Source organism: Geotrypetes seraphini, chromosome 1 (genome assembly GCF_902459505.1).
Source record: "Geotrypetes seraphini chromosome 1, aGeoSer1.1, whole genome shotgun sequence".
Lineage (NCBI taxonomy): Eukaryota > Metazoa > Chordata > Amphibia > Gymnophiona > Dermophiidae > Geotrypetes > Geotrypetes seraphini.
The window spans coordinates 107,391,615-107,417,981 of record NC_047084.1 but is presented as its reverse complement, the minus strand read 5'-3'; the positions used below and the strand labels follow the sequence as shown (position 1 = coordinate 107,417,981).

The following is a 26,367-nucleotide window of genomic DNA, read 5'->3' as shown; positions in this document are numbered from 1 at the left end:
AGAAGGCAAAAACACTGGAGCTCAGATCCACAGGGCTTTCTTGCTCCGCGGAAAAATTTGAACTGAGGACCACGAGGTGGGATGCGCCCTCTAGTGGGCAGAAGGCACGCACATGCGTGGTGCAGTGTGCAAACTTGAAACTTCTAGCAAGTTTGCTTGAAAAGCTGTCCGCGCCGGGGCTCCGTAGATGACGTCACCCACATGTGAGAATATCATGCCTGCTTGTCCTGGGATAAAGCAGATATTGTTTGAAGAAAGAGAGGAAAGGCAAAGGAGCAAGAAAGAGGAAAAACTACACAAGAAAAAAGCCAGAGATAGAATGCAGTGGAAAGACTAGCTTGTTAAGCAATTAGCAGAGTTCTAGGAAGCTGATAAGGTGACAAAGGAAGAAATTCTATAGCTGGGTGCTGCAGGTTAAGTGCCCAAATTACACAGGCTCTAAGGGCCAGATTGTGAGGGAGTGTATAGAACTCTGCCACTTTTTCCACAAAATCCTTCCTCACAAGGTCAGAGGCACACTATGGAAAAGGGTGCACGCCCCCTGCTGGACACTTCTTCCCCAGACACAGGACAACCCCAGGAAATGGGGAGGGAAAAAGAGGAGGAGACCAGAAGCAGTTGTAAGGAACATAAAGGGCAGGGCTAGGGAGAAAGCCCTGAGGAGGAGAGGAGAAGGGAAGTTTGCTGAAGTGTCCCCCCTGTTTCTTGCAGAGCTGGACTGAAGGTAAACCACAGTGATACTAGAGTGTGGACCTTTATGCCTGTATCTGACTCCAAGATGAACCGAGGAGCTGGAGAGAAGACTGATAAGTACCTGTTTGTGTGGGACCACTTTAGGAACAGGCCAAGATATTGTTAACAAGAACCCTTCTTTCTTTGGGTTGTTTGATGAAACTTAGGGCTAGATGCACTAAAGAGAACGTAAGGTCTACTCCGAACCGATTTTTGGCCGATTAAAAAAGAGCTATTGATGCACTAAAAAGTTTGCATGCAAATGATATACGCAGAAGTTAGTCGTAATCCTCATCTCTCCCATCCGATTGATCACTGTGAGAAACTCTCACACATGCGCAGAGCTGGCAGGTGAAGCCCTTCATCTGTTTAGGGCAGAAAAGGTTTTGTTTTATTTTTAAATGAGCACAGATGCTGGGTGTGTTACACATGGACAATATTTTTTAAAAACCCCTCCACCGATGATGGTCCTTCCCGATAAACACAGCACCTAGAATCCCCACCTGCGCTAGCGAAAATTGGCAGGCGGGATGCCCACTCCCTCCTGCCATGCCCACCACCCCTCCCTACAGCAGCAAAATGGCAAGAGGGATGCCCACTCCCACCTGCCACCAGAGGTCCTGTCGCTAACAAGGGGTCCGCTGAACAGTTGCGGTCCACCCAGCTTAGGTGGCATAAACATTTCCAAGGCGTGCTTCCAATATGGGACAGCCCTACAGGGGGTGCTTGACTCAGACTAAACCCACAGCACTGAACAAGAATGACACCCAGCACACAGGACAGAGCACAACTGGAGTCAAAATGGCTTGAATGCAAAAATAATGATTTATCGTCTAAGTCTTTCAAGACAAAGCAAAATATTTTCCAGAAAAATAAAGCACAAATAAAAAGCCAAAACACAAAAGCACAACAATAAGCAACAGATAAATGCAAATTTTTAACAAAACAAAATATTTTCAGCACACCACAGCAGTTTTCTGGGTTCCAGAGGCTTTTTACAGCAGGAGGGTTGCCATGCCTTGGCTTGAGTAATGCTTTTTCCAAAACTCCCAGGCAGATAAAGAAAACTAGTTTGCAGTTGCTTTTGATGGAAAAAGAAAACAAATAATCCAAAATTAGTTCACAGTAATGTCCCATAAGCTTAGTTCATTGTTCCTTCTAGTCTTCAAAAAGTAGAGACAAAACAAAACAAAAAAAACCCCTTTTGCAGCAAAAAGGCTTCTTGCACAGTCAATCCTTGATTCCCTTTATCACCACAGCCCTATGGTTGCTGGAAAAACCAAGTTCAAAAAGGAACCCTCTCAGCACTGGTTTAAACTTCACAGAAAAAAAAACAGTTAAGTCCTTTTAATATAGCACACTTTAGACAGCTGGAATAGCCTGACCAGATTAACCAATAGGCCCAGTAGGCACATGCCTAGGGCCCAAAATGGTCAAGGGGCCCTATAAAGGAGGCCCCCGATCGGCAACACGGGCCCCCCCATCGATGGAAAGTAATAGAAACAAGCAACGCGGGTAAGAAAGGCAAGGAGAACTGTAATTTTGCAAGCAGTGCTGCTTGCCCAAAGCTTTCCTCAGGTCAGGACAGGGATACTGTAACAGCAGTATAGTTTACTGATCTGAAAAAAGAGGTTTTAACCTCTGAAAGCTAAGTAAGAAATGTATTAGTCCAATAAAATGTTGGGCACTAAATTTTCTTCCAGCTATGCCCCATGCCTCCTACCCAAATGCAAAATATAAATTGGTGGGCTTCCCAAAGCCCTACCAGCTGAAGATCTCTTCCTCTAGGAAGGAAGGGGAGTTTTGTTCAGAGATGTTTGGAGGTTGCATAGAAGAAAAACTGTACACTGGCACTGGCATGGTAATCTTTGTTTGTGCAGGGGGGCCCAGTGTACTTGTGTGCCTAGGGGCCCTCGACGAATTAATCCTGCCCTGAGCCTGAGCATTGTTAGCAGACCTCCATTTGCTCTGGCAGCTCTTTCTCACAGATAAACTCCTCTGCTATTGCCATACCTTCTGAAATATTAATCAGCTCCAGTTCTGGCCCATGGATATCCTACTCCAGCTCAAGCATTTCCCAATCCTCACTAGGGTTCAGCTGGGCTCCACCATCAGGCAAATTCTCAGGCTCCCATGTGCTTCTCCCAAGAGACTGTCTCCTCCCTCTGCTCAGTGAGGAGCTCCTTTTTATCTCTAGAGAAATCCCGCCCACACCACTGGAATGGGCCAAGGCTCTCTCTGGCTCCCCCTTCAGGCTAGTCTGAAAATCACTACTAGTTTTATTCCAAGGGAAATATGCCTAGCTTTCCCTAACACTCTGGAAGGTGTTGTGTGTTTGGTTCTAGGCTGTTTCAAAAGGGTACAAGGCTAGATCCTGGCATGCCTGCACTCGGATAGGCATGCCAGAGCCAAACCCTTGGTGAGACTTTCTAACCGCTAAGTTCTTACTTTTCCTGCCTTGAGCCTTTGACAAGCCAGCAGCAGTGTTGGAATTGTCATAGTCCCCTGAAACAACCTCCACCCCCCCCAAGCCACCCCCCCGTACCTTTCAAGAAAGTTGGGAGCAGAGGGATGCTCAGCCACTCCTACTCCAAGGCCTGCCTTTCCAAAAGGGTGGGTCTTCCCCTTTCCGGTCCATCATGAGATGTACAGGAAGAGGCCTAAGGATCCGATTGGCTCAGATGCCTCCCAAGGGGAGGGGCCTTAGGCATCTAAGCCAATCAGGGCCATAGGCTCCTCCCCCTGTATACTGGGATGCAAGTGGGAGGAGTCTAAGGCCTTGATTGGCTCACCATTGACCCAAGTACCTGAAGGTAATGCCATTTAGTAAGTGTTGGCTTGGTTAACAGGGCTGTAATTTAAACATAAAGCTTCTGTTTGCATGTTTCTAGAAGAAAGACTCGTTCTTCTGCCGTGCTGAATAAGACCCCCAGATATTCCAAGGACTGTGCTGGAACCAGGTGGCTTTTTCAAAAGTTCACAATATAGCCCAGACTCTGCAGCATCTCCACACTAACGCTACTGCTTTCTTTTCTCCTTCTTTTCAGGACGATGCTCTGATGAGCCAGTCGTTCAAGTACAGATGCACTTGCCAACCCGCTCTGTGAAGACGAGCAGCCACTACCACCATAATTTTGGTGAAATTATGGGACGCCGTTCCCAGCCCAAAGGGGAGCGCTATGGAGTGGTAGCGATTCCCCAACACATGAAATCTCAAGAACTTTCTGTGCTCTGGGAAGATTGGAATGTAAAGGTGGGCTTCTGTTAAATTCAGGGTGGCCAGAAATTCACCTGGCTCTATTGCTGCAATGATGGACCGAACATTCTCAATTTGGAATTGAGGGGCTCTCAGGGCCACGTTGACGTGTTTGAGATCTAGGATGGTGTCTCCACTCCTTTGAGCCTTTCTTGGGCACGACAAAGTATACAGTATAGAGTATCTGCCAGAGTCTGAATTTTCTGAAGGAAATGGTTCTATGGATGAATATCGAGCATTGCCCGAACTTTTTCTGCCTTCTCTGGCTGGTCTGCCAGCAAATCCATAAACCAGTCAGAGAGCGTGCATATAAGCTCTATCTTGTAGCCCTCTTTGATAATCTCCAGGACTCAGTGGCCTGTCGTTATTTGTTCCCAGATCACCACTTAGTCTGAGAGCTGACCTCCAATCTTCAGAGAACCAGCTTGAGGGCTGGCATCATTGTGGCTTTTTGGCTGGCACTGCAGAGCAAGAATCAGAACCTTGGTTCCTCTGGTTAATGGAGAATTTCTGTCTGGAACCTTGAAAGGCTCTCTGGTTAGAGGCTCCTGTTGAGTACTGGCAAGAGCACCATGACACACGAAAGGACCTCTGGCTCTGACCTCTGACTACTGGGGCTCTGCTCTCTGGTAAAGATCTAGGATGGCGATCTTGTACACTGAAAGGACTTGTAAAGAAAGAAGTCTATAGTATACAGCAGTACCCTCAGATACCTGTACTGTTAAATCATTATAGATTTCTGTAAACAGCTTACACATTAATGACATCACATGAGAAATGACAGCGTTTTTTGTTTTTGTTTTTTTTCAGTTTAACATTTTTTTATTAATTTTTTCATATAACAAGTGTGTCATAAAGATTCATACAATTACCTTAAGTATACACTTGATATCTCCATAACATACTGTACATACAACATATCTTATATAATCTTTATTATAATTTTAGATATCATGTAAAATTTAATAATTTTATCAACTATTATTCAATTATGAATCCCTTTCCCTCCCCTTATTTTGTTAGTTGCACACAATATTAACAACTATTATGATAATTTATTTATATTTTATGATAAAGAGAATAAACCTCCTTTATCAAGTATCTCATTATGGGAAAAAATTATATCAATCATTACAAAAATCTGTTAATGGTCCCCAAATCTTCTTAAACTTATTGATATATCCTTTTTGTGTTGCAAATGTACGCTCCATGTGGTATAAATTGATATCTGGATTTGTAAAAAAAAAAAAATGGTCTAAGAGACATTTGGAGCATTGAGATGAAGCATCAGATTAATGGCCAGCGTTTTAAGATAAGTGCTGGTAGCACTTTATATTTTGGATTGTTTGCACTAAGCATTTGCACTTTATACAAACAAACGTAAAACCCAATGAATGATATCTTTCACCTATGTAAGCTGTTTACAGAAATCTATAATGATTTAACAGTACAGGTATCTGAGGGTACTGCTGTATACTATAGACTTCTTTCTTTACAAGTCCTTTCTTTGGGTTAATATATTTGATTTGCAGACTTGTTTCCATTGTAAGCTTTTTGAGTGTGATCTTGTACACTGGCCATAAGATCATCTAGACCAGGGGTGTCCAACCTTTTGGCTTCCCTGGGCTACATTGGCCGAAAAAAATGTTTCTGGGGCCACACAAACGCGCAGACATAGCAGCAAGACAGAGGAGGGAACCGGCAAGATGGTAAACACCCAGAGGCAGCAGAGGAAAACACTGTATCGCCCTCGACCGGGGCTGCACAAAATACTTCACGGGGCCACATGTGGCCCTCAGGCCGCAGGTTGGACACCCCTGATCTAGACCAAACAATATCTGTCCCCTGAACGGGAGCCTGCTCAGTGTTGCTTTAGAGGTCGAATCACCTGACCATTGTCTGATCCAAAGCATATGATGGGCAAAGATGGACTATGCAGAGACTTTCCCCATGACACTGATTATATCATAGAGGGCATCTATTATGCAGTCTAATCTAACTAACACAAGCTGTGGTAGTGGCTCAGGTTCAAGGCGGTGTATATAAAATAAAAAATAAAAATGGGAAATATATTACAACTGTTAGTACAAGACAAAGTAGACATATGGACCAACTGGAACGAAAGGGAATTTTCCTTTGACGATCGCTGACTTTAGTGCATTTAGTCCTAAATTCTTTATTTGTCTTATTAAAATGCACGATAATCCTCTCATGGAAAAGATCTTTGCTCAAGTGGGGAAGGTGAGGAAGAAGACAGTCATAAACGTCAAAAGACAGTAATAATTACCTGATTAGCTGAATCTGAGAATGTTGCTCTTGGAGGTGCTTTTGTCTGAGATGCTCTATCCTGTGAAAAAAAAAAAAAAAAAGAAAGCCTCAAAATTACAATTCTATAGTCCAAAGGGAACTAAAGCATAACATTTTTCAGCATATGTTGTACATTATCTCAGTTTAAACTAGGCCTGGCCTAGGCATGAGAGCACTAAATTAGGGTCTATGAACATCCAAGACACTGCGTTCAAGGCTCACCTTTGTTACTGTCCTTTATGTGACCTTCGCCAACTCATATTATCTCTCTGTACTTCTGAAACCCAAATGTCAATTTTCAACAACATGGCAACTGCATAAAGTTAAACAGAGAGCTGCTCCGTTTCACTTTATGCAGATTTTGAACAAGTCTCTCCGCTATACCATCACAAGTTCTATGTGGTTCACAATAAGAAGACTGACAACCAGTAAAGTACAAGCAGCAAAACAGAACATTATAAAGTAATCAAGAACAAAGGTATAAAGAAAGAAATTAAGATGCAACAATTTTATCAAAAAGATAAGTCTTTACTGATTTCATGAAGGATTGATAGGAAAAAACCTTTGAGACTGTGTCATTTAGCCAAGTATTCATTTTAAAAGCTTGAAATGAAAGTGTCCTATCTAAGAATCTTTTGTACTCTGCCCTATTACATCCTCTGGAAGTGCATTCCAGGTGTCCACCACACGTTGGGTAAAGAAGAACTTCCTGGCATTCGTTTTGAATCTGTCCCCTTTCAACTTTTCCAAATGCCCTCTTGTTCTTTTATTATTCGAAAGTTTGAAGAATCTGTCCCTCTCTACTCTCTCTATGCCCTTCATGATCTTGTAAGTCTATATCATAACCCCTCTAAGTTTCCTCTTCTCCAGGGAAAAGAGACCCAGTTATTCCAATCTTTCTCTTTCTATCTCTCTCTTTCTTTCTGTTTCTCTCTCTCTCTCTCTCTTTCAGTTTCTCTCTCTTTCTCTCCCTCTCTTTCTGTTTCTCTCCCTTTCTTTCTATCTCTCTGTTTCTCTCCCTTTCTTTCTATCTCTCTCTCTGTTTCTATCCCTTTCTCTCTCTCTCTTTGTTTCTCTTCCTTTCTTTCTCTCTTTCTGTTTCTCTCCCTTTCTCTCTCTTTCTTTCTATCTCTCTCTCTGTTTCTCCCCTTTCTCTCTCTTTCTTTGTATCTCTCCCTTTCTCTCTCTTTCTTTCTATCTCTCCCTTTCTCTCTTTCTTTCTATCTCTCTCTTTCTGTTTCTCTCCCTTTCTCTCTCTTTCTCTCTATCTCTCTCTCTTTCTGTTTCTCTCTCTTTCTTTCTATCTCTCTCTCTCTCCTCTTTCTGTTTTTCTTTCTCTCTTTCTGTTTCTCTCTCTTTCTTTCTATCTCTCTCTCTCTCTTTGTCTCTCTCTCCTCTTTCTGTTTTTTTTTTTCTCTCTTTCTGTTTCTCTCTCTCTCTTTCTATCTCTCTCTGTCTCTTTCTTGCTGCCCTGGTTTGGTCACTTTCTTACCATGCAATGGTTCTGAGCACCTTCGTGGTTTAAAGGCATTTTCATTTTGTTTTTTGTTCCCTTTTTTGTTTTTGTTAGTTCATAGTCTTTTGGGAACTTTTTCTGTTTGAATTTCACCCAGTTGTTATATTGGGGGACCATTTATATATCTACATACATATTTTTGGTACTAATTAGCATATGTTTTGTAACTATTTTTGTCACCTGCTTGCCATAAAGCAATGTTACTTACCATAACAGTTGTTATCCAGGGACAGCAGGCAGCTATTCTCACTAGTGGGTGACGTCATCCAACGGAGCCCCGATGCGGACTTCTCACAAGCATACTTGCTTGTAGAAACTTTTAGAAGTTTCGAGTTGCCCATACTGCGCATGCGCGAGTGCCTTCCCGCCCGATGCACCGGGCGTGTCTCCTCAGTTCAGATAGCTAGCAGAGAAGCCAACCCAGGGGAGCTGGGTGGGAAGTGAGAATAGCTGCCTGCCCTGGATAACAACTGTTACGGTAAGTAACATTGCTTTATCCAAGGACAAGCAGGCAGGTATTCTCACTAGTGGGTGACCTCCAAGCTTACCACAATGGGATGGTGGGAGAGTTGGCAACTTAGGAGAACAAATTTTGTAACACTATTTGGCCAAACTGTCCATCCCATCTGGAGAAGGTATCCAGACAATAGTGTGAGGTGAAGGTATGAACCGAGGACCAAGTGGCAGCTTTACAAATCTCCTCAATCGGTGTCGATCTGAGGAAAGCTACAGAGGCTGCCATTGCTCTGACCTTATGGGCTGTGACTTTACTGTGAAGGGGTAATCCAGTCTGGGCATAGCAGAAAGAGATACAAGCGCCATCCAGTTGGAGATGGTGCGCTTAGAGATAGGGCATCCCAACTTGTTCGGATCAAAGGAGATGAAAAGTTGAGGAGCAGTTCTGTGAGGCTTGGTGCGTTCCAGGTAGAAAGCCAAAGCACACTTACAGTCCAGAGTGTGAAGAGCTGATTCTCCAGGATGAGAATGTGGCTTCGGAAAAAACACAGGAAGAACAATGGATTGATTCAGATGAAATTCTGAGACCACCTTGGGGAGGAATTTGGGATGAATGCGCATACAGAAAGAGATTCCCCCAGTCCAGAAGAAAAGCATCTGCCTCGAGACGATGAGGAGTGTAGATCCTGGAGCAGAACTGAGGCAGTTTGAAGTTGTGGGGAAGGACGAGAATGACAACTGGTCCGCCAGGGCCGGGCCTCGAGGCGGGCTCGAAGAAGATGAGGCGGCCTGGTCCGCCGAGGACCGGCACGGAGAGAACGAACCCCAGCAGTCCTCGAGTTCCGGCATAGGAGGAGGGGGCGAGTACTCCGGGGAAAACTCCCTGAAAGAATGCTTCTGAAGAGGCGAGGCGTGTCTCGATGAATGCCTCAACGAGTGCCTCGAGGAATGCCTCGATCAACGACCGGAGCTGTGTTGAGAAGCAGGCCTCGAGCGACGAGGCGAGTGACACCCAGATGAGGCAGCCACCAAGTAGATAGGACTGGAGGCTGTAGATCGAAGCATCAGAGGCTGAGATGAGGCCCCCCGAGGCGCTCCCCAAGGTTCGAGGCCCGGCATCGCGGAGGAAGGGTCCGGGCCAGGCAAGCCATGCATCGAGGGTATCAGTTCCAAAGGTGGCATGGGCAAAGACTCTGCTCCTTGCGAGACATGCCCCGAAGCCAGACCAGACACTCGCAGAGACTCTGCTCCCAGCAGCGAGAGTGTGTGCCAAGGAGGCACCAGATGCGGCTCGACCTCGTTGGAGGCTTCTGTGTGCCCAGGCTGGATCTGAGAGAGAAGCGTCGGCCAAGTTTTGGTAAAGAGCTCGACAAATCGCTTCTCCATCAGGGTGTGGAACGACGCCGGCAAAGAGGGATCCGCATCAGCAATGGGACCTCCCGCACTGACATCGGTCACTCGGCCGCCAGAGGGCTTGGACTTGGAGGCCTTGGGAATGGGAGGTTGTGCTACCTGACCGGAGGAGACAGCGGAAGGCACCGCAGCAGGCATCGGAGTCGAAGCCGGCACGAACGAGGCAGGCTTGAGCAGACTCGAGGCCGAAGATGTAGAATCAGAAGTCGAAGGCGTGGCACTCTGTGAAGAGGGCAGCACTGGGGTCGCCTCCATGCTAAACAGCGACTCCCACAAAATACAGCGACGCTTAAACGCACGTGCTGTGAATGTGGAGCAAGGCCGGCACGATTTCGGAAGGTGTTGAGGCCCGAGACACTGAAGACAGCGTCGATGCTGGTCCGTCAACGAAATTGCGCGCTGGCACTTGACACACTTTTAAAAACTGGTAACAGGCCAGGACATAGGCCGAAAAAGCTCCGCCGGAAGGTCGAAGCCACGGGAACGATCAAACAAAATTTTTTTATTTTTTTTAAACAACAAAACGCAACGTGAGCCAACAGGAATGAGCACAAAAAACCCAAACCCGCGGGCACAGAAGGCACAAAAAGGAACTTCGCGCATAGAGTTTCAAAGGCAAACTTCTCAGCTCCGCGGAATAGAAAGAACTGAGATACGCCCGGTGCATCGGGCGGGAAGGCACTCGCGCATGCGCGGTGTGGGCAACTCAGAACTTCTAAAAGTTTCTACAAGCAAGTATGCTTGTGAGATGTCCGCATCGGGGCTCCGTTGGATGACGTCACCCACTAGTGAGAATACCTGCCTGCTTGTCCTGGGATAAATTCTAAGTTGTTTTTTTAATTATCCAATAAATAATATATAATCCCACTTTGGCATTATTTATTCATATAAGGCAGTAATTCTAGAACCAAAAGGATCACTTTTGGGTGCATTCCTATTCCTTGCAAACAAGACCAGAATAATTACTGTCTAGGTGATTTTCTGTTTAGTATTTGCACCTACAAGGTCTAGCTACAAAAGTCCAAATTGTGCCCTGGACATCTTCTTAAATGTTTTATTACGACAGATAAAACATCCTGGTCACAAGCTCGCCATAGTCTTGCCCTCACCATGCCTCTAGCGTGCCCCCTTGAGATTTAGACAAACTACTGATCCATGGCTTAGATATCCACCTAGAAAAGAGGTTTCGAAAATAGAGAATTGGAAGGGTTTGGGTGGCCACTGATTGAGAGCCTTATAGCAATACACCCCAATGCTCAGATTCTATTACAAATGGTCATTAGTGAGGTGGTAAAAGCAAAATTGCATTTTTTTAACATACCCGGTTTAAGTTGTTATACGTCTGTGAAGCTCTTTCGCTGAAATTGAATTGGTTGGTGAGTTTCTGTTCCTTCTTGCCTTTGGAAGCAATTTCTATCACTTCCGCTGGTTCTACAGAGTCAGTTTTCTGGGAACAAAGAAAATACCAGTTTTTAATATAATGAGGCCTACTTTTTCCCCACAAGTACAAAACAATTGAATTTAAGATTTACTGAACCTAACTGAGTAACAAACAGTTGCCATGGCCACATAATGACAGTGTATCAAGGCTGTAAGAGACCCAATGGACGATGTCTGTTCAATTTCAGAACTTGGCTTCTGTTTCTCTAACAGACTAAAAAGCAGTGTTCACAGGCCTTGATAAATGGGGAAAGAGTGCCACTTGCAGCTTATCACCTTTCCATGGGCCCACATAATGGTTTCCACAAAGTGACACCAAAAAGGCAGAAACTGTGAGGTAATATTTATTAAAAATAGATGAATAAGCATTACAAGCAGCACAGATATTCTGAGCCCGTTACACCTTCATGTATGAAACGCAGTAACGCAGCCACATTATATGCCCTAAGATCTGGCAGACCGAGCCCTCCCCCCATCCCTTTGGAAAAAATCAGTTTGGCATAGCTGATCCTCGCCGATCCGAGGTAGGGAGAACGAGAGGGTACTCTCTAAAATTGAAAAGGGATAGATTCCGTACGAACGTAAGGAAGTTCTTCTTCACCCAGAGAGTGGTAGAAAATTGGAACGCTCTTCCAGAGTCTGTTATAGGGGAAAACACCATCCAGGGGCAGATAAAGACAGATTGTTCACCCTCTCCAAGGTAGGGAGAACGAGAGGGCACTCTCTAAAATTGAAAGGGGATAGATTCCGTACGAACGTAAGGAAGTTCTTCTTCACCCAGAGAGTGGTAGAAAACTGGAACGCTCTGCCGGAATCTGTCATAGGTGATAACACCCTCCAGAGATTCAAGACAAAGTTAGACAAGTTCCTGATGAACTAGAACATGCACTGGTAGGGCTAGTCTTAATTAGGGCACTGACCAGAGGGCCACCGCATGAGCGGACTGCTGGGCACGATGGACCACTGGTCTGACCCAGCAGCGGCAATTCTTATGTTCCAGAGAAAGGTGCCAAAGATGGATCAAATTTTGCTTTCATCCCGCTTCAAAAGTTGTGTTCTAGCACTGTCTGAAACTAATCCTGTTTGTATCTGCTATGTTTCCTTGCCTGGTGTCTGTTTTCAGCCGATACGCATTGTTCTTGATGCCTGTTAACCTTTGATTCTTTAATAAAAATGATTGGAAAAAATAAATAAATACATGAATAAAATCAAGGCAAATACATCCACTGTATAAAGCAGATGACCCTGAAATGGAGGATAACTGCACAGGTCTTGGACCTGTTGGGCCGCCGCATGAGCGGACTGCTGGGCACGATGGACTGCAGGTCTGACCCAGCAGAGACACTTCTTATGTTCTTATGGTGATGGGCCCAACATGGTCCATGTTTCAGCCCACACGAGCCTTCCTCAGGGGTCATAAGAAGGTGAGAAGAACGTAAAGGTGTCTGTATGTTTTATTGCTGTTTACGTGCTTACCCCACAGGATCCTGCAATATTCTATAAATCTAAGTGAGCAAATGGCACTTAAATTGCATCAAGCTGTTTTAGAATGAGAGAGATGCTGTCACTTTCTCAATAAAACATACAGACACCTTTACGTTCTTCTCACCTTCTTATGATCTATGGACATTCCAGTCTAAAGGAATCAAAGTAGCAAAAATGCCAAATAGGATCTTCAATGCAATAAAAATGCACTTCAATTTAATTCTGAGATACACTGGAAGCCAATGTAATTCTTTGAGCAGAGGGGTTATGTGGTCGAATTTACTCTTGCCGAAGATAAGTCTAGCTGCAGTGTTCTGTATTCATTGAAGTGTCTGCAGTCTGACCTTTGAAAGACCCAAATACACTGAATTGCAGTAATCCAGCCTTGACGAAATGATTGATTGAACCAATACAGAGAAGTGTTGTTGGTGAAAGAATGCTCTCACTCTTCTCAGAGCACGAAGCCTGAAAAAACACTTTTTAATAAGTGAGTTTAGTTGTTCTCGCAAATTTTAAATGGTTTAACTACAGCCTCAATGAAATGATAATATTATAGTTATTTTTCTTATGCTCTTTTACTATGTACTCCAGTTTTTTTTAATTATAGCTCTTCTTTCTCCTATGTTTTTTGCTATGCATTCTAGTCTTAATCGTATGTGAACTGAGTTGAGCTCCACTGGGAGATGACCCGATATATAAACTGAAGATTTATGTGTTTATACATAGGATGATTGATTGATTGATTACAGTTAAGCTTCCTCCATATGTGCCAAACTGGTCCCTTCGCTCCTGGAATGAAATACGCCTCAAAACGCCCCCTGGTCGTGCCCTTAACTGCAAACCATCAAGCGACATTCCTATTCCCACTTCAAACCAAGCCATTGGAATCGACTGCCCCCTTGAAGGACTCATCAGCTTTAGAAAAGCAATAAAAACAAAACGTACCTCTTCACCTATGCCCCTACCCTTGACCAATGGACTACAAAGAAATGTATATTGATACCAGAACCAGTATCTGTCATGTAAGGAAAACTTGTATTGTAAAATCTTGCACTGTAACTATGGCAAATCTAACCTGTAAACTATTTGTGTGTCAAATTAGGATAAAACTTGCACTGAATACCTTGCACTTTAAGGAAAACTATTGCAAATTGTAGACAGTAAACTGTATATTATGTATATTAATATTAGACCCCAGTATGTATCAAGTTAGGATAAAAACCTGTATTGTAAACTTGTACTGAAATTATGTATGGGACTGAAAATAGGGGACATGTGAGGGAAGGAGGCTTTACTAGCACCTGTTAATGTAACGGGCTTAAACACTAGTAATAATAATAATAGTTTATATACCGCAGGACCGTGAAGTTCTATGCGGTTTACAATGATTAAAAGGTATTACAGATTGAGTGGAATAAACAGAGTTCAGAGTTAGTTCTAAAGATCATTTGTTGAGGACTAAGATTGTATAGGTCAGTTACCTAAGTACTTCAGGAACAGATTTGTTTTTAGGCATTTCCTGAATTCCCTATAAGTAATAGGCACGAGCAGTTGTTCCAGATCTTTACCCCATAATGCTGCTTGATGTGAGAAAAGATGTTGGTGATGACTTTTAAATTTACAACCTCTAACCAGTAGAGAATCAAAGTTCGGATGTGAGCTTCTCCTATGTCTGTTGGTTGTGAAAGAGAAAAGGTCTGTTATATATTTAGGGGCTAAGCCGTAAAGTACCTTGAAGCAAAAACAACTAAACTTGAATTTCACACGTGCCTCCATCGGCAGCCAGTGTAGGCGTTGACAGGAAGGTGTTACATGATCAAACTTCTTCAGACCACAGAGTAGCCTAACTGCTGCATTTTGTACCAGTTGCAATCGCCGCATATTCTTCTGGGAGAGTGCCAAGTAGGCGATGTTACAATAATCGAGTTGACTCAGTATGAGGGATTGTACCAGAATTCTAAATGATGAGACATCAAAATAAGTTCTAATGGACCGAAGCTTCCAGAGGGTGAGAAAGCTCTTTCTAATCAAGGAGTCTACCTGGTCTTTCATTGTCAGACTCTGGTCCAGTGTTACTCCCAATACCTTCATAGTAGGTTGAATGGGATAACTAGAGTTATTGATGCACATTGATGCTTTAGAGTCAAGTGGGTGTGGCGATGCTATAAATTTTTTTGTTTTCTCTGAGTTTAGCTTTAGTCTGAATTCAGTCACCCATTGCTCCATCTGATTTAGTACTTCTGTTGCTTTGGGGGTGACTTCTGAGATAGAGGTAGTGAATAGGATAATTATCGTGAAGTCATCAGCATAGCTAAATAATTTTATCCCCTGCTGGGGCAATTGCGCACCCAATGAGGACATATAAACATGTTTAATCTGTAACCCGTTCCGAGTTCTTTGGGGACAATGGGATAGAAAATTAAACAAATAAATAAATGTGTCTGTATTGAAGACCATCTCAGAAAACACTAACGCTGTATTGTAACACTTTGACAGATGGTTATGTATTGTAACACCATTATAAAAGCTCATGTAAACTGCTCTGAATTGACTCCCCAGTCATTAGACGCTTTCAATAAATGCTTCCATGTTAATAAAGACAACAAGCATTAATTTTATCAATGGCATGCCAAGGGGGAGGCAGAGGGGCAGTGTACCTCGGGTGCAGACCATAATGGGGTGCTCTAAGCTCCAGGGGGCACCCGTGGTCTGAGAACCCCTTCCTCTTCTAGCACAGACAGCAGAAGCCTTAATAATTCACTGCACTGGCCAGCGTTGGACCTTTCTCTCTACCAGGTCTTGCCTTCGCGGATGCAGGAAGTAGGCAAGATACAGCAGAAATGAAGGCCCAACACCAGCCAGAGCAGCGAGTTGTGAAGGCTGTGCTGCTGACGATAAAAGGTAAGCTTTTGGGGGTGGGGGTTGACAGAGAGAGAAGAAGGGAGAGAGGGAGGAGGAGGAGGAGAGAAATGCTGTACCCTACTGGGGGAAGAGAGGGAGGCAGGGAGGAGAAGGACCAGGAAAAGGAGAGAAAAGTGCCACGCTATGGGGAAAGAAGGGAGGGAAGGAAAGGAAGGAAAGTAGATACCAGACCATAGAGGGGGAGGGAGAGATGCTAGGGCATGGGGGGGAGGGATGGAGACAGATATGTCAGACCGTGGAGAGGGGTAGAATGAAGGAAAGGAAGGGGTGGATAGAGAGAAAGAGGGAGAGAGGATGAAGCTGAAATGAATCATGTATAAAGGAGAGAAGGGGCACAGGCTGGATGGAAGGTTGCGAGAGCAGACAGATGATGGAAAGAAGAGAAGATGAAGAAATCAAAAACCAGAGATTGCAAAAGGTAGAAAAAAATATTTTGTTGCTTTAGAATAAAGTAGTATTGTAGGTTGATAAACGTTTATAAACAGAAAATGGAAATAAAGTAAGCTTTTCACTGGACTAATTTTAATACATATTTTTACTAACTTTCAGAGACCAAAATCCCCTATTCTCAGGTCAGGCCAGGATACCGTAACAGCAGTATACTGCATTGACCTGAGGAAGGAGGTTTTGACCTCTGAAAGCTAATTGAAAAATGTATTAGTCCAAGAAAATGGTATTTTCTTATTTTCCATCTTTTGTGTTATTTCTATTTGTTAATTTGTAAAATGGCAATTGTTATTTGTTAAATTTACATCTGTTATCTTTACATTTATATTTTGCACAGTATTAGGGGACTTGTGTTAATGTGTCTGAGGTGTTGCATTGTATGAAGAGTCTGGCTTCTTGGCGGTTCAGTTTAATTTTTGTCTACATATTTCTAATTGTAGTTTGTCATATCTTATTCTATATTGGGTGAGGGTATATCTGTGTTCTATGTGCATGAAAAAGGCATGGTTTTCTGTTAGCATAGACTATACAGTATCAATCTGTACTAATCTGGCTTGTCTAGTTCACTGAAGTGTTTAAAATGCTGCCTTTTCTTAGGTGCACCCTTGTTGTGTGTCTTGTGGATCATTACTAAAAATAATTTGTTTTTAAAAATTAGAGGAAGGGGTGTTAAAAATGATCAGCCCCAGGTGTCAAATGTGCTAGGTTTACCATTGAATTTCAATTTTACTCTGTCATGGAATTCTGAAGAAAAAATGAGACTGGATTAAATATTTGGAGGAAAACAATGGATTCCCCTGGAAACAGCAGGTGTTTTTCATTCATTACCAGAGACTCATCTGTAGCTTCCATCTGCTCCTCGGCATCTTCAAATTCCACCAAACTTGACTCAGCAGGAACAATTTCTAAAAACACAAGAACAAATAAGTTAGTCTTCTGAAATCATTTGTTTAAAGAACAATTTTATAACCTGAGCACTGTGCATTACATGCATAAATGTTTAACATAATAGCACTTTTGTGTGTATGAACACAAACTTGTGTAGGTGCAAGCAGGGTCCTTAGGTGCTAATCTACAAATACCCATTGAAGTTTCATACAGTGAATTTGCAAGGGGATGCACACAGGGGTGGAGAAGGGTGAAATATACAGTAAGTAGGGCTCCCACCTACATACATAACATAAGAACCTAAGAATAGCCATGATGAGTCAGAGCAATGGTCCATCTAGCCCAGTATCCTGCTTCCAACAATGGCCAATCCAAGTCACAAATAAAGGGTAAAAGGTCATGAATTTGATATATTACTGTGATGGGGGTGTATGTCCCATCACATGAGAAAATGCCCAGCAGTCTGCTCATACAGCGGACCTCTGGTCAAAGACCAGTGCCCTGAGACGAGCCTTACCTGCGTATGTTCTGGTTCAGCAGGAACTTATCTAACTTTGTCTTGAATCCCTAAAGGGTGTTTTCCCCCTATAACAGACTCCGGAAGAGCGTTCCAGTTTTCCACCACTCTCTGGGTGAAGAACTTCCTTACGTTTGTACGAAATCTATCCCCTTTTAGCTTTAGAGAGTGCTCTTTCGTTCTCCCTACCTTGGAGAGGGTGAACAACCTGTCTTTATCTACTTTGTCTTGAATCCCTGAAGGGTGTTTTCCCCTACAGCATTCTCCAGAAGAGCGTTCCAGTTTTCCACCACTCTCTGGGTGAAGAACTTCCTTACGTTTGTACAGAATCTATCCCCTTTTAGCTTTAGAGAGTGCTCTTTCGTTCTCCCTACCTTGGAGAGGGTGAACAACCTGTCTTTATCTACTTTGTCTTGAATCCCTGAAGGGTGTTTTCCCCTACAGCATTCTCCAGAAGAGCGTTCCAGTTTTCCACCACTCTCTGGGTGAAGAACTTCCTTAAGTTTGTACGGAATCTATCCCCTTTTAGCTTTAGAGAGTGCTCTTTCGTTCTCCCTACCTTGGAGAGGGTGAACAACCTGTCTTTATCTACTTTGTCCTGAATCCCTGAAGGGTGTTTTCCCCTACAACATTCTCCGGAAGAGCGTTCCAGTTTTCCACCACTCTCTGGGTGAAGAACTTCCTTACGTTTGTACAGAATCTATCCCCTTTTAGCTTTAGAGAGTGCCCTCTCGTTCTCTTGTGCAAATTAAAATTAGATCTACTACTACGTTTTATACTACCATTACTACTACAACTACACCTACTCTCTTGTTATCTGCAAGAAAAATCAACAGTACCTGGCTGTATAGCGAATATAAATTTTAATTTTTATCTGACTCTCACTAACCCCCCTGAAAACCATCCATGGATCCCTAGAGGTCCACAGGCCCCAGGATATGAAACCCTGCCCAAGAGAAAGCGATGCCACTCGGCCTACATCTTCAGGTAGGCGGCGGTGGATACTCGGCCTACATCCTCGAGTAGGCAGGGCTGGAGTGTGACCACTACCTTTTGGTACGGTGCAATTAAAGTGGTTTACACATATTATATGCAGGGACTTTTCTGTTCCCGGTGGGCTCACAATTTAAATCTTGCACCTGGAGCAAATGGGGGTTAGGCGACTTGCTCAGGGTCACAAGGAGCTGCAATGGGAATTGAACCCAGTTCTCCATGTTCTCAGCCCACTGCACTAACCTTTAGCAGTAAGAGGAGACAGGGGAAGCGGACCACTCGGCACCATCTCGACCAGGGCACTCATCTCTGTTGCCCCGACATCGCTGCACCCTCCATACCTCTTCACAATTTGCTTTTTTAGCCGCCACCACACATTGAGCCGAGGGTTTCAACGTATCGACGATAACACCTTGATCCTTTTCCTGGGCAGTGACTCCTTACTTGGAACCCTGCATCATCTAGCTAGTCCCCTTGCAATTTTTCACAATCCTCTTGTGATTTAACAACTTTGTGTCATCAGAAAATTTAATTATCTCATTCCCATCTGTAGATCATTGATATATATGTTAAAAAAAAAACAGCTGTCCCAGCACTGACCCCTGGGGAGCCCAACTATTTACACTACTATAGATATGTAGGTGGACTGGGTAAGATTCAATTCACATCTAATACACCCCTGCAATTTCTTAATGATGCCCTGCTCCGGTGCTCGCCCCGGGTGCCGTGGTTGGGGGGGGGTGATCATCATCGTGGCGGGGGAGGTGACCTGCAGCGATAGGCAGGTTGCTGGGGCTGCTGAGCTGCAGCGATCAGCTCGGCAGCCCCTTTTTCGGCAATTATGCCTGATTTGACTTGGTCTAAGTTGAGACATATAAGTGCCGACTAGGCAACCTGTCAAAATCTTTGGTTATACCTGTTGTACATCTAGGTCGGCCCACCCCCGCCCTTTCCCCACCTTTAAAAATGCCTCTTTTCTCTGTGCGTTTGGAGGCAGGGGAAAGACCTAAGCTGGTTTTGGATACGTCTAAGACCAGCTTTGATTATGGATACTTGGGCGATCAGGCTTTTTGATCGTCCAGGTACCCATTTAGGCCACTTTTTAGATGTTTTTTTTTTATTATGAGCCCCTTAGATTGTAAGCCGTCTGAGGAAGGAATAGGATTGTACATGAACTGTAAAATTTGTGTAATCTGCCTTTAGCATTATTTGGAAGGTCAGGCTAAAAATAAAAAATAATTGTTATAAAATGTGGAAAAAAAAAAAAAAAAGAAGTTGTTTTAAACCATAAGCCTGTATTTCTAAGAAGGAGGAAAAAAGCCTCAGATCCCCATCCCAAGTCAGAACTTGCCTTGCTTGAGGACTAGAAAGGGTAACAACCTCACTGGCTTTCACTAAAAAAAATCCTCCTTTCCTGTCGATTATTCAACATTCTTAAATTTTATTGTTTGTCAATTTCGGTTAACTTAGCACAAGCTTTATATACGTATGATGCTTGTCACTTATCTTGACTGCAGCAGCTGTACATTCTTTGCTGCCTGTCTTCAAGTGCTATTAGTGTCCTTACTTGACTTCCTCCGACCATGGCTAGCCAGCTTTTCGCTGCAAGCTGCGTCAGGGTGGTCGGACTTGCTTTCTGCTTGTCAGCACTAGATTTCCATGCTCAGTTGTGTGGCATTTTGACAAACATAATAATAACAGTTTATATACCGCAGTACCGTTAAATTCTATGCGGTTTACAGAAGAATAATGAAGTACAAGTTGAGAGAGCTTAAGGGATGGGAAAACAAGAGGGGGATAGGGCGAGAGAACCGTTATAGAGGGGAAAGAGGGGAACGGGTCAGCTGTCTAGATACTTCAGGAACAGGTGAGTTTTGAGGCGCTTCCTGAATACCTCGTAAGTGGTGGGCGAGAGCAGTTGTTCTAGATCTTTACCCCATAATGCTGCTTGATGTGAGAGAAGGTATTCATGGTATTTTTTTAGTTTGCAACCTCTGACCGGGGGAGAAACGAAGTGCAAGTGGGAGCTTCTCTTGTGTCTGTTGGCTGAGAAGGAGAAGAGGTCAGTTTTGTATCTAGGGGCTAGACCGTAAAGAACTTTAAAGCAGAGGCAGCGAACTTAAACTTTATACGAGCTTCCAATGGCAGCCACTGTTGGAATAAATTACATTACATTACATTAGAGATTTCTATTCCGCCATTACCTTGCAGTTCAAGGCGGATTACAAAAGAGTTATAAAAGGTGGGTTACAATATTGGATCATTGGTAAATTCAAGTTGAGAAGGCGGGTTACAAAAAGAGATATAAATGGTGGAATACAGTAGATCATTGGTGAATTCAAGAGAAATTGAGAAGAACTGGTAGTATCTGTGGGGCGGAGTGAAGGCAGGAGGATGGAAGGTAACTTATATGTTAAGAGTGATTCAGTGATTTCTTGAAGAGTATCGTTTTTATTTCTTTTCTGAAGATCTTGTATTCGGGGGTGGGTTACAATATTGGATCATTGGTAAATTCAAGAGAATGTAATTGACAGGGAAGGAGGGGTTGGTTTTCTTTTTGTGAAAGCCAGTGAGTTTGTTACCTTTTCTAGTCACTTAATCCCCCTCCCATTGCCCCAGGTAGATTAGATAAGATTGTGAGCCCGCTGGAACAGACAGGGAAAAAGTACCTGCTTGCACTGGATCAGTAGCATGGAATGTTGCTACTCTTTGGGTTTTTGCCAGGTACTAGTGACCTGGATTGGCCACCGCGAGGACAGGCTACTGGGCTATAGACCATTGGTCTGACCCAGGAAGGCTATTCTTATGGTTATATGCTTGAGTTGTTGTTGTCAGGTGCCATCGACTCGTGTTCGAGTCCTAGCAACTTGAAGAATTGCAGATCTAAAAAGAAATTGGTTTTGTGCTAGTCCGGAAAGGTCCTCCAGCGTCATCCCCATGGTTGTTTTCAACATGTCCATCTGATTGCAGGTTGCCCTCTTTGCCTGGTTCATAGAAACATAGAAAGTGACGGCAGTAAAGTGCCAAGGCCCATCGAGTCTGCCCACTCCATTGACCCACCCCCCTAGTTAATCACTCTCTGATGACCTTTTCCCTCGTAGAGATTCGACATGAGCATCCCAACTGTTCTTAAAAACTGGCACGCTGCTGGCCTCAATCACCTGTACTGGGAGCTTATTCCAGCTGTCCACCACTCTTTCAGTGAAGAAGTACTTCCTGGTGTCGCCATGAAACTTCCCGCCCTTTATTTTCAGCGGGTGTCCTCTTGTGGCCGAGGGTCCCCTAAGAAGGAAAACAGCACGGCTCTGCACGGGGCAGAAGTGTAGGAAGATCACTTCTGCTCCGTGTCACCGCTAGACCACCAGGTAAGGTCCATGCTCCTGTGGCGGCTGCTCGCCTCCTCCAATCGCCCCCCTCCTCCTCGGATCGTCCCTCCCCCTCTTCCTCTGATCACCTCCCTCCTTGCCCCGATCCAAGTCCCGGGGCCATTTTTTTTCAATGAGGGCTGCCAACGAACAATTTTTGGGGGGACGGGGGGAGGGGGCCTGGGGGGAAAAAAAAATCACAAATGCAAGGAAGTTTTTTTTTCACCCAAAGGGTCGTGGACACTTGGAATGCGCTACCGGAGGAAGTGATCAGGCAGAGTATGGTACAGGATTCAAACAGGGATTGGACGGATTCCTGAGGGATAAAGGGATCGTGGGATACTGAGAGAGGTGCTGGGATGTTAACACAAGTATAGAAACCCAACCAGGTCGTGCATGTGCAAGACCGGAGGGTTAGGACTTCGATGGGAAGATAGGACTTCAATGAGAAACCAAGGTGGCAAGGGGGCCCCTTCTGGTGATTCAGACAGGTCGTGACCTGTTTGGGCCGCCGCGGGAGCGGACTGCTGGGCAGGATGGACCTATGGTCTGACCCGGCGGAGGCACTGCTTATGTTCTTATGTTCTTAATCTAAACCACGAATGTCGAAACCGTGAATAGGGAGGGGGAAGTGTATATCAAATCCCATTATCCCCCTTACTAAACTAAAAATAAAATCATTTATCTTACCTTTGTTGTCTGGAGAATAGAGAACAAAGGTCTACCTTTTTTTATAATCAGATTGGTGCTCTTCAAGGATCAGCCCGATCTGTTACCCTCTTCAATATCTTTTTATATCCTCTGTATGTATTGCTAGTGGGGTTAGGTTTACAATACAGAATATATTCTGTTTTTCTTCAGATTTGAGAAATCAGCGGTTAAACATTGATCAATTAAGTTTGTAGATATGATTTCTGATGATTGTTTGTGTGTCTGTTTTATTATGGTTTTACAAAATTATGTATGTAAATTATATAAACCGTTTAGTTTTAAACGGTATAGAAACTTTTAAAATAAATAAATAAATAAATAACCATTGGCTGAAAACAAGCCATTTGAAATTGAATGTGTTTAATATACAAGTTATGTTTTTGTCAAGGTATCCAATTCACGATATACTGAAACCCCTAGTATTATCTTAGACTGGGAGTGTGTGGCGCAGTAGTTAGAGCCACAGCCTCAGCATCCTGAGGTTGTGGGTTCAAACTCATGCTGATCCTTGTGACCCTGGCCAAATCACTTAATCCCCTCATTGCCCCAAGTACGTTAGATAGAGTGTGAACCCACCAGGACAGACAGGGAAAAATGCTTTGAGTACCTGAATATAATAATAATAATAATTTTATTTTTGTATACCGCCATACCCAGGGAGTTCTAGGCGGTTCACAACAGTCAGATGAGAAATACATACAGTGCGGTTGGAATTGGAGAACATAGCAACGTTATCAAAGAGGTAAATTAGTCTTACGTTTACAATTTAGGTGAGGGAAGGGTTGTATACAGTGTATGCAGTAAGAGAATACATTGAATAGGAGAAGGGGATAGATGCATAAAGAGTTAAATGGTCTATAAGTGGTTTATATATAAATAAATAAATATGAAAGATCATGTAAAGAAAATGGTCTGCACCATATGTGCAAAACTGAAATTAATCAGACGCTTAAGAGCACTGTAAACAGCACAAAATGCTACAGCTGGGATACTATTAGGGACATAATCAAAAAACTAATACATCCAAAAAAAAAGCCTAAATTGGCACTTGGGCCTCCTAATCGCCAGGATGTCCAAGGAATGATTATCAAAACCATTTTCCTGGATATCTAGTGAGATGTTTCCTCCGTTGTGCATTCAGAGTTCCAGGTGGCATGTTGGAAGGTGTGTTATGGGCGTGCCTTGGAGGAGCTTAACTCTGACATCTAAACAACCGCCTAAACCAGATCCTCACCTCAAGACAAAGAAGAACTCCGAACCCACCTTCTCTCCACTCAAGGGCACTCAGCGCAAAAAGATGTTTGATAACCTTCTGGCGACGCAAGCAGCAAAACTTAACCACTCCATCTCCAACCTGTTGACGGCAACGGGCGACTTCAAAACTTTTCGAAAAGAAATCAAAACCCTACTTTTCAAAAAAATGTATCCAGATATCTTAACCCAACCCTTCCCCTTCCTCCAAGATAAATTCTCCCCCAAAACCTCCACTTAAATAATCTCTTCCTCCCCAGATCCCTGAAATGTAACGTAATCTTATTTGTACTCCAACTGTAATCCATTTGTTATATCACACAGTAACATACAGTCAATTTAATATCCAATTTGCAAGTTCTTCCGGAATTAATCCAGGTACCTCTCCTCCCTTGTAACCAAAAAAAAAAAACCCCCCAAAAACCCCCAAAACTGTTGTAACTTCACTGGAAATGTCCAGTTAGCTCTTTTGTAATCCGCCTTGAACTGCAAGGTATAGGCGGAATAGAAGTCCCTAATGTAATGTAATGTAATATAACATCTTGAAGTGATAACTGAACCTTTCCTAAAATGTCCTTGATGGAACTTAAGACGCTTCTAAAAGAGGTCTGGCTCCAAACATCTAAGTGCCACAAAGGTAATCAAACTGACTAGATGACCACTGCATACATTAAGGTATGACTCCCCCACTCCTCACCAAACCCCTCCCACCCCCCCAAAAAAATCTGAATGAAAAGTGTACATACCTGTCTCTAGAACAGCAGCACTTGGTATGGGAAAGCTTAGTAGAGCATTACACAGGTGTTTTTAAGTAACCTGGTGGATGGGCTAGTGAACCTTAGAGAGGAGGGCCCAGGCCTATAAGCCACTCTCCACCATAAATGTAGTGGATAAAGTGTGAGCCCACCAAAACCCTACTCTGCTGCCATATAGGTGCCGCATGCAGACGTGAGGGCTATTGGAGTGGTAGACAGATGGGCCTAGTAGGTTTGGGGGGAATTTGGGAGGGCTCATCATAAGTTATAAGGGGTACATGGTAAGGTGTATTTCTGCAACTCTTTTGAAGTTCACTGCAATACCCTCTAAGGCAGGGGTGTCCAATGTTGGTCCTCGAGGGCCGCAATCCAGTCGGGTTTTCAGGATTTCCCCAATGAATATGCATGAGATCTATGTGCATGCACTGCTTTCAATGCATATTCATTGGGGAAATCCTGAAAACCCGACTGGATTGCGGCTTCGAGGACCGACATTGGACACCCCTGCTCTAAGGTGTCCCACTGCTATGTTGACATGTCTGTGTGGCCACTCCCATGTCCAAATGGTCTGGATTTGGATGTTTTCAACTTGGACAATTCTTTGGTCAAAATGGGGTATAAAGTTAGGCGACCTAAGGGTTGGATGTACTGTTGGCCTAGACATCCAAGTAGGTGATTTTTAAAAATATATATTTTGATGTCTAGCGGTTTGGCTTTCCAAAATGGATGTTTCTGTTCTTCTGACTTTGGACATTTAGCGGGAAATGTCAAAGTCGGACTTAGACATTGTTTTCAAAAATGGCCCTCTATGTGGATTATCAAGATATGGCCACATTTTTGCTACTTTGTGTCAATTACATTGTCTACCCATTCAGTTTAGGACACAATATAAGATTGTGTTATTAATTTTTAATATTTTAACAGCTGTAGTTCCTTGTGTAATCTCTACTAGTTTATGTATAGATCAGCCAATTAGACCTTTGAAATCTGGACTCCAGATTTTTTTATTATAATGTTTTGCATCGATTTCTATTTTGTCTGATGCCTCTTGCTTGCCAAAAAAAAAAAAGAGTTAACTTTTTTTTTAAACTTGATGTTCCCCTTCCTTTTGGGTTGTCATATTGGATGACTATAGAGCTTCAATTTTTTTAACTTCTAGTGCCAAAGCTCCTTCACAGCACTCAGGAATTTGGACCAGCCTTTGCAAATGCTGTGTGATGTTGGTCATGCTGCTTATTTTGACATCCAATGTGCTGGTAGAGATGCTGACCATGTCATCTGTTCAACATTTATGTGTGCTGTACTATTGTATTATCAATTCCTTCCCTAGCTGAGAATTCTCAAGCACCATTTTGATCTCATATGCAACTTCTTTAAAATAGTCCTCTTGTTTTCTTTACTGCTACTCTATCTTATCTATCTAATGTATATGCTCCCGTTTTACTTATACCCTGTGCTGTCTATTAAAATGTTTTACCAAGGATTGTGTTGACATTACTTGTACTGCTATAATTGTCTATTGCTTATGTTTCACTTATTCTTGCTGTACACCACCTTGAGTGAATTCCTTCAAAAAGGCAGTAAATAAATCCTAATAAATACATAATTAAACAAAGCCATGTCTGAAGGTACTGATGTTGATCTATGACTTAACATACCAGCACTGGATGTTGGGGATGTAAATGTGAGGTTACCATTCATGAATAGAACAGCTTAATCACCTGTTGGAACATACAGATGGTTAATGGCAAGATAAGGACCATTATTCAAGCTGATGTGAACAGTACAACAATATGTAATTGAAGGAAAACACAGACAATATACCATTCAAAACATGATATCTTAGTGCTTTATTTTCCCATTATCGGTGTGTGAAATTATGGCAGTCCATACATCCAGATGGCAAACTCGTT

At 43.3% G+C, this 26,367-nt stretch overlaps 1 protein-coding gene across 1 annotated transcript in view; it reads right to left on the bottom strand.

Moving 5' to 3' along the window:
- Nucleotides 1–26,367, bottom strand: part of DNAI1 (dynein axonemal intermediate chain 1) — a 394,766-nt gene that overhangs the window by 223,589 nt on the left and 144,810 nt on the right. The window contains exons 6-8 of the mRNA XM_033935572.1: nt 16,803–16,879; nt 11,002–11,127; nt 6,276–6,335 (exon numbers count right to left, since the gene is read on the bottom strand). Coding sequence (XP_033791463.1) covers nt 6,276–6,335; nt 11,002–11,127; nt 16,803–16,879 — 263 coding nt within the window. The remainder of the gene's footprint in view (nt 1–6,275; nt 6,336–11,001; nt 11,128–16,802; nt 16,880–26,367) is intronic.